Source organism: Hydra vulgaris, chromosome 03 (assembly GCF_038396675.1).
Source record: "Hydra vulgaris chromosome 03, alternate assembly HydraT2T_AEP".
NCBI classification, from domain to species: Eukaryota; Metazoa; Cnidaria; class Hydrozoa; order Anthoathecata; family Hydridae; genus Hydra; species Hydra vulgaris.
The window spans coordinates 40,522,426-40,532,035 of NC_088922.1; the positions used below are offsets into that span (position 1 = coordinate 40,522,426).

The window sequence follows — 9,610 nt, forward strand, 5'->3', positions numbered from 1 at the left end:
AAAAAAACAAAAAAAACAAACATACCCCTGTAAAGCTGTCTTGTAACACACTAAAAAAACAAACATAAAATTTAATATTTTATTATTTTTAACTTACATAGTTATTTAAAGAAAAAACAAAAATTTAAAATTAATTAGAAAAAAAAAGAAACTAACCTGGGCATATCAAAGCAGAAATAGGACCCAAATGTAAGCATGCAATTAAAAAACAGCACAAGAAATCTATAATAACCTTAAAAAAAAAATTGTATTGTCAAATTAGATTTAATCTGTGTCAATAAGGGAATGAAACCCTATTATCAGAGGTAAAAAAAGATCTTTTAAATAATTAAAAGTCAAAAGAAAATTAATTCTAACTCTTTGTGCAACATTTTTATCCTAGCACAACAAAAAGTTTTTACAGAAATATCTATTTGTTAATGTAGCTGTCTGGAAACTACTTAAAGTACTACAGTTGTTAAACCTATGACTAATGTTTCAGTAAATTAAAAACATTACACAATCATTTTTAACATAACTAAATAGAACACAATGTTATCTAGGTTGGATCTTTCTTGTTTCAAATTGTCAAAAATGTCTTACTTTACCCAACATTTTTATAGTAGCTTTAACCCATACTTATAGGATTAACAGAATCATTAGTTTTTTTCAAGTTAACATAACTATTTAACATTATCTATTTATTAATTTTTATATAAATTTACATTATTATTATACACTTTTAAATTTTCTTTTTTTTCAACATAGAATTTCACAACTATTTTCCAAATCATTTTGTTAACTTATTTTTGTCATCATTTTTTTAATTTTGTTTGTTACTTGTTTTCTTTGTTTATTCATTAATATTAACATTATATATATATATATATATATATATATATATATATATATATATATATATATATATATATATATATATATATATATATATATATATATATATCGCAGGCCTTGTGATGAAGCGGGAGTGATTGTGTCACTCATGATTTATGTGTGACTAAGTTCAACTTTAATTTATGCCGTATAAGTTCAAATAAAAATTATTTATTTCTTCTATTTGAAAGCTAAATCCAGCATGCTTTTTTTTTAAATTCTAGTTAAACTTTACATATTATCCGCTTAATCGTATAAAGTTGAACCATTTGCTAACTCATATATTTTTTTAGGGACTATTTGACAAAAACTTCGTTTAACTAGAACTTTTACTTTGAATTGCATTAAAGCCCATGTAATAAAATATCAAAACTTGCAACACTTCAATGAAAATTCCAAACTTAAATGTTAAAAAATTAAATATCTAGCTTAATATTTATAAATATCTTATAAATAAATATCTTGCGTAAAAAGTTTATCAAACTAAAACTTCACTTAACCCCTTAAGGACCGATATTTTTTCAAAAAAATGCACCAAAAAAATCAATTTTTTTTTATGCTTAGAACTTAGATATTGACATATTAAGAATAAAAAAAAAGTCTGTTTTAAAAAAAAAAAAAAAATTTTTATACATAAATAATATGTTGTTTTTTAATTCAAAAAAATGTAAAAATGATACATATTAGTAAAATACATATAGATATATAGATAGATACATAAAGGAAAAAATATAATATATAACTGAGAAAATATAATAATACAAAATATATAATAAGACATAAACAAAATAAAATAATTAACAATTTAATTGTGTATTATTAAAATCTAAATATTATTAATTTGATTAATTCTTAGTTGATTTAATATAATAATATTGTTATAAGATTATTTTCACGAATTATTTCGGGCTAATACATAATGAAACGTAAAATACCCCTGAGTTCTCGGGTTCGGTCTTTTTGGACCATATAGCATGACCCAAGATATCTTGGGCCTGACCCAAGATATCTTGGACCTGACCCAAGATATCTGACCCAAGATATCTTGGGCCCTTAAGAAACCCTTAACCCTTTAACCCCTTTAAGGGGTTAAAGGGTTAAGGGTTTCTTAAGGGGTTAAAAGGTTAAGGGTTTCAATTTCATACAGGTTCGATCACATTCTATTAATTTATAACTATATATTTAAAATTCAAAAATATCAAAACATTGGAATATCAAATATTTTTTTGTCAAATATAAGTTAATATAAAATTAAATATTTTCACTGGTATCTTTGAATCAGTTAAGCTTATATTAAAGGCCATTTATTAAAAAAGTTAAAGTTAAACGCAAATTAAAATTTAGTTATAAATAAAAAGTTAAACGCAAATTAAAAAAAAAAGTTTTAATAAACAATAGCTATAGAAAATATGTTTGTTATATAACTTTGAATTGAAACTTTTAGAAGCGTGCTCACAAACAACAAAAGAAAAAATGTTGCATTTCACAAACACATTTCTCAAAATATACATCAGTATATAAGTTATTTATATATTATATTTGTATAAGTATATATATACTTACACTAATATATATTATATTAGTAATATAATATATATTAGTGTAAGTATATATATTTTCATTTGACGCAATGGTACCCTTTTGAGTCCGTCTCCATACTTGTGTATGTAATTTATGGATTGCCCCATGGCAATCAATTTCCAACTCTGAATATCGCTCTCAAAGACTTGATGTCGAGCGCGCATAATGGCGCTCGTAGATTTATTTCAGTATTACGAGTACGAATTATTGCGCTGGGCAGTTTTATTCATCACATGCACTGTGTGTGTATATATATATATATATATATATATATATATATATATATATATATATATATATATATATATATATATACATATATATATATATATATATATATATATATATATATATTATTATTATTATTATTATTATTATTATTGTTAAATATATTAAATGTGTGTTTGTTTTGGACTCAAAATACAAAATGCAATAAGCTTTATGATCAAGGGTACAATTTAACACAATCAAAAAACTCAACATGGCTGCGTGTAAATTGTACCAAAGGCATCTTTTCATTGACTGATATATCTGATAATGAATTTAAATATTCTTCTCTTCTAATAAAATTATTATAAACGATGACTTGTCTTTATCAACTAAACTCTTTCCAAAATTATAACTTTGAGCAAACACCAACCGAATCTTCTTGTGGTGTAACTTTGTTATATTTATCAAAAAAACTGATTTATAAAAGAAGAGATGATTTGATCATATACATACCATCCTATTTAGAATCTACTTTTGTCAAAATAATTTTTTCCAAAAAATCAAATGTTATTGTTGGTTGCATATTTAGACACCCTAGCATGGATGTAAACCACTTCAATAATAAAATGTCTGTCAATCTCCAAAAAATATCTGTTGAAAATAAAGCTGTCTTTATACTTGGTGGTTTTAACATGGATCTGATACAGTCAAACTCTAACTTTGCAACTTCTGAGTTTTTAAACTTACTTCTTATAATATTCCCTTATTTATTACGCTACCAATGAGAGTTACTGCCCATTCTACTACAATTATTGACAATATCTTTTCAAATGTAACCACTAACCAAATTATTTCAGGAAACCTAACAACTTCTATTTCTGATCACCTACATCAATTTCTTGTTTGTCCTAACTTTAACAAATTATTTATACCGCAGAGTCATAATTTATACCTCAGGAACTTTAAAAGTTATAAAAGAGAAGCAATTAAATAGGATTAATTAAATGTTTTTTTTTTTGAAATTACCAATAAAAACGATGTTAGCTCCAGTTTTTAAGTATTTATTTCTCAAACGAATTTTTATTTCTGAAGTATTTATTTTTGAAAAGAATTTTTTGAAATGTATTTTCTTACTGTTTAATTAGATTAATTATGGTATATTAGATTAATTATGGTAATGTTGTTAGATTGTTATATGCCACTCAAATAAATTAGTATTAAGAGTTACAAGCATCAAAAGCCATTAATTACATAAGGAATAATACAACCAATAAAAATTCGAAATTTTATTTAACCCCTCAAGGACCAGGCCCAAGATATCTCAGGTCATGCTATACGGTCCAAAAAGAGATAAGATAAACATAAAATTTGTGGCCGCACAAGATAACTAGGGCGGTCACAAATTTTATGTTTCATTATGTATTAGCCCGAAATAATTCGTGAAAATAATCTTATAACAATATTATTATATTAAATCAACTAAGAATCAATTAAATTAATAATATTTAGATTTATAGCCGACTTTTTTTTATTCTTAATATGTCAATATCTAAGTTCTAAGCATTAAAAAAAAAATTGATTTTTTTGTTGCATTTATTTAAAAAAATATCAGTCCTTAAGGGGTTAAGGAAAAATGATAAAAAGATCCAACAAATATAATTAAACTAAAAACGCTAAAAATCTTTAAACGCTAAAAATCTTTAAACGCTAAAAATATCCCATAATTAATCTAATTAAACTAGAGAATGTAAAAAATCTTCGTGAAACCTGGAAAGGCATAAAAAGTGTAATAAATGTCAAAAATATCAATAATGTACCTCCAAATTGCTTACAAGTTAAAGAAACATACATAACTGAACCAACTCTTATTTGCAAAGAATTTAACAACTTTTTCACAAATGTTACTCATAAACTTAATTCAAAAATTCACTCATCTTACATTAGGTATAAAAAGTCTAAATCTTAAGCATCCAAATCTTCATAGTTTACTGATATCTCCAATAAACTATTCTGAAATCTCATCACTTATATTTAAATTAAAACATAGAAAATCAACAGGTTTTAACAGCATCCTTCCTCCACTCCTTCTTAAATGGAATTTTTCCTGACCCTTTGATATTATCTTGAGTCATTCCAATATATAAAAATGCCTCAAAACTTTCATGTATTAATTATAGATCAATTTCTACTCTATCTAACATTAGCAAGCTCCTTGAAAAACTAATGTATTCTAGATTATACTCATTTTTGAGTTCCTTTAATTGTTTAAATGAACTTCAGTTTGGATTACGATCAAAACATTCTACTTGACACGCTTTAATAAATATAACCAAAAAATTAAAAAAGCATTGGATACTGGTCATTTCGTTGGTGGTATTCTTATCAACTTTTGATACCCTTAATCATACCATTTTAATTTCTAAACTTTAATCATACCATTTTCATTTCTAATCATACCATCTCATCATACCGTTCATCATACCATTAATCATACCATTTTCATTTCTGAACTTAAACATGGAATCCAAGGAGTTGCTTGTAATTGATTTCTATCTCTCAAATCAGAAGCAGTTAGTTAGTTTTTGGTGTTCTCCAGGGTTCTGTTCTTGGTCCTCTATTGTTTTTGATATATTTTTATGATCTTAATAAGTCTGTTCACTTCATAAGTCTATTTGTTTGCCGATGATACTAATATCTTGCATATTAATAAGTCTTATTATTTTTTGTGTAAGAATAGGGATTGCATCTCGAAATTCGAAATTCCAGAATTTGTTTTCATAATAAAGTTTCAAATTCCGAAAATTTTTCCAAAGAATTCCGAAATTAAAATTTATTTTTCATGCTCTCTCCAACTTTTAAATTGTGTTTTTGTTTCTGTACATATAAATATTCCTCATTCTAATTCTATAAGAAGAAATAAAGAAAACAATTGTAAATTACAGTTATTCTGCATAATACAAGTAGACATTCCTAAATTGAAAACATTCCTAAATTGCAGTTAACGGTTTCATGTCTTTATTTCATATCCACATGTAATAATTTGTTGAGATTTGCTTATTGCGTTATTACGTTATTGAAGTTAACGGTTTCATGTCTTCATTTCATATCCACATGTAATAATTTTTATATTTGGTATAACCTCGTGTTTGTGTCTTATATTTTACCATTTTCAACAGTGTTGAGATTTGCTTATTGGAGTGCGGTGTGTATTGAATTATTTTGATCAATATTTTCTAAATAGGTAAGCAAATAATAGCAGGAATAATAGCAGTTTTAATTTAACAACATTATTTGATAACTATTTAATTTTAAATTGTTTAACAAGTTAAATTATTATCAACAGTACATCCTAAAATGTCTTCAAAGGAAAGTTATTCGGAATACACAAAGCAATGTAAAAATCAAAATTCTGTTTCGATTCATTTTTTAAGAGGAAAAAACTAACAGTAAAATGTAAAATATGTTATGAAATAGTAAAAAACGCTGGTTCAACGACAACACCACAGCACACGCATTTAAGAACAATACACAATAATAATGTATTAAAACGGGACATCGTGCAAGATGAAAGTCCAGAAAGCAGCGTATCAAAAATGATGATTACAAACTATTTATTCAACAAAAAAGATGAATCACTTTCTGCAATCATATCTCGAATGTGTCCCTTAGATAATTTGCCACACAAAACTTTCTGTACGTCTATCAATTTGAGAAATTTGTTTTTGGCTAGAGGCGCTCGAGATTATGTATTACCAAAATCAGCTAACGTGATTTGCAAAATGGTTTTAGAATATGCACAAAAATTGTGGTCAAAAATGATGCAGGATTTTATAAATTTAAAAGAAGATGGAACAAGATTTTGCTTAACTCTAGATGAATAAACGTCTTCAAGAAACTGATGTTATTTAAATATGAATGTCCATGGTAAGAAACAGTTTTGAAATTAAAGTTTAGTACCTGTTGAAGGACATTTTCTTGAAGAGAAATGCATTATGGCTCTGAAAACCACATTGCAAGACAACAATCTAAATATTGATAAAGATATTACATCTATAACAACTGATGGGGTAGCTGTGATGCAAAAAGTTGGATAGCTTTTATCATGTAATCAGCAGTTGTGCTTCACACATGCGATACATTTAGCTGTAATTGATGTCCTGTATAATAATTTGAATGCAACTGAATTGGTACCTCATACGTATACAGAAAATGTTAGTGTAGAAGATCCAGTAAGCGACTTCGATGAATCGGATGAGGAATACATTAAAGATAAAAATGTTGGCTTGATTGAATAAACTTATAATGAAGCTGAGCTTGTTTTTGTTTTTTCGAGAACATCTAATGATATTCTTCAAGTATATGTAAAGTAAGAATTTGGAAAACAATTGAAACTTATTATGGACACTAGAACTAGATGGTATAGCTTAGTCGAAATGCTTGAAAGGTTTAACAAGCAAAAAAACAGTAGCCAAAGTTATTGAAAACTTTGTATTTATATTTAACACCAACATGGAAACTTCCTCAGGCGAGCAGTCAGAAGCTGACAATGTGATAGAAGTGATGTTGGAAGAACAGACTATGCCCTTAACATTAATGCAAAAGTTGGAGAAAAAAATTCAATTGAATTTATTGCCAAACATAATCTGAAATGAAATTCTTTGAAGAGAACAGCGTTTGTGGCAAAATATTAGAGTCCATCTACTCATATTTGATTTTGATTCCAACAATGAGCTTGGAGTCTGAGCGAACCTTCTCAATTGCTGGTAACTTTTGTACAAAAGTTCGAATGAAACTTGGAGACACAGCTTTAAGTGATCTCTGCTTCCTCAGGCATATTTTAGGCAAATAAAACAATAATTTTATATTTTTTATTATTAAATGATGTACCCTATTAGAATGTTTCTGTACTAATTTTATTTGGTATAATTTTATGCTCCATTTTTATTTTTAAAGAAAGTATTTTTAATGTTATAAATAACAATGAATTATCTCAAATAAGTTATTTTTATTATTTTTTATAGACATAAAAAAATTTATAATATTTTTGGAATTTGACCAAATTCCGAAAAAATTTAATTTCGAATTCCGATTTTTTTATTTTCGTCAAAATTAGCATTCCCTATGTAAGAATATAAACTTAGATCTAAAAGATTTAGTTCATTGGCTAAATGCAAGCTTAATTTTTCTGAACCTGGAAAAAACTAAACTAATATTTTTTTAATCTCCAAGATAAACCTTTTGTACAACAATCATATAAGTAAATTAAAATTATCAATTGACATTTATATGCAACACATGTTGTTAAATATCTTGGTGATTTTATATATTCGAACTTTTCATGGAATTTTCATATAGATGCATTCTGTAAAAAACTTAATCAAACCTATGGCATGCTTTCAATAATTCACCTTTATGTTGATAAAACTACCCTTAAGAGTCTGTATATTGCAATTTTTCTCACCTCAATTCAAATTTCTCATCTTTAAATCTCATCTCAATTACTGTTGTCAGGTTTGGGGACAAATTGGCAACTTTAATATTAATACATTGTTATCAATGTCAATTAATCTGAATAATAAATTTTCAACTCTATAATACATAAACTTCACACTTTCAAAAAACTTATAACTCCTACATTGTCATCTTCTTTTTGTTTTTGATTTTTATCTACTTAATTTATCTACTTTAATAATTGAAATTGGACTCAATGCAACTAAAGCAGCAAACCTTAACACCTCCAGTGTTATGGTTTGCTGTGTTGAGAAAAACAAGGCTGCTGTACAGAGAAACAAGTTGACTTTTAGTTAAATGTTATTGTGATAAAACTAAGATAACTGACTCTCAAATCAAAAATAATATGCCAAGAGTAGATTGGGTTCAGTCTTTTATGAAAAAGCATCGTTTGACAAAAAGACTTGTTGACAATGTAAAGTGTAAAGCCTTAATTGAAATAAAAGATTTTACTACATGCTAAAATACACTTTCTATTATTTGCTTAACCTTAAACAGTGCTTTCCTCCTAAAAATGTGTTAATCTATCCATAATCTAAAGAATAAAAACATTATGTAGTGTTGAAAGTCACTACATAATGTTTTTATTTTTATAGTCCCAAATCAGTTGTTAATTTTCACCCTGTTTTAAAAATATGAATATGATAATAGTGTTAATCAGACCTAATCCTTTATAGGAAGCTGGATAGTATAATGTTCTGTTAAAAAAAGGTAGCGATGAGGTTAACAGTTTTCTTATATGATGCAAAAATGTTTAAAAAGTGTTCGTAATACCCCCGTTGACAGTATCCACCGAAATTTTTTAAGTGAACGTCTTTTTTTTTTGCTTAGAAAAGCAGTGCAAACTAAAAACATTGGAAACTAATAACGTAGAAAAACAGTGCAAACCTAAATTAAAATTAAGATTTTTACTGTGCAATTTTTACTCCTACTAGAACTTACGTAGTAGTGCATAGTTAAGTTCTTTTTATAAAAAGAAAGACGTTCGACATATTTTCTTTGTAAATATTGAAATAAATTTTTTACTAAACTTATAGATTTTAACAAAAACCATAAAAACAAAACCTTTAGAGGCATGAAAACAAGATTTTTCGGAATCCATTTTTACCAAGACTGTTAAGAAAGTATTTTTAATTGGATCAAACTGAATTTTTAAGTGGATCAAACTAAAATTTATGGTACTCAGTTTTGTCCAACGCAGTCCGTAACTTAAAAGCTGCTCCTTATCCAGCCGCACTGTAAGTCAGAAAGGTAAAAAACAGCAAAAATTATAACTATCAATATAAACATGTTATACATCAATACTATCGTATTTTGGGTCAAAAAATTTACATTTGCTGTTAAAAAAAGTTTTAACGCGTACCTATGACGCGTACAACGCGCGCTTACGCGTGTAAATTCACTTAAGCGCAAAAAATATTATTTAAAAAAAAAA

At 26.4% G+C, this 9,610-nt stretch overlaps 1 protein-coding gene across 1 annotated transcript in view; it reads right to left on the reverse strand.

Annotated features, from left to right (window-relative positions):
* Window positions 1–9,395, reverse strand: part of LOC100202633 (major facilitator superfamily domain-containing protein 1) — a 72,991-nt gene extending 63,596 nt beyond the window's left edge. Inside the window, exons 1-3 of the mRNA XM_065793218.1 lie at window positions 9,241–9,395; window positions 157–232; window positions 26–50 (exon numbers count right to left, since the gene is read on the reverse strand). Coding sequence (XP_065649290.1) covers window positions 26–50; window positions 157–232; window positions 9,241–9,277 — 138 coding nt within the window. The 5' untranslated portion in view covers window positions 9,278–9,395. The remainder of the gene's footprint in view (window positions 1–25; window positions 51–156; window positions 233–9,240) is intronic.
* Window positions 9,396–9,610: the final 215 nt, after the last annotated feature.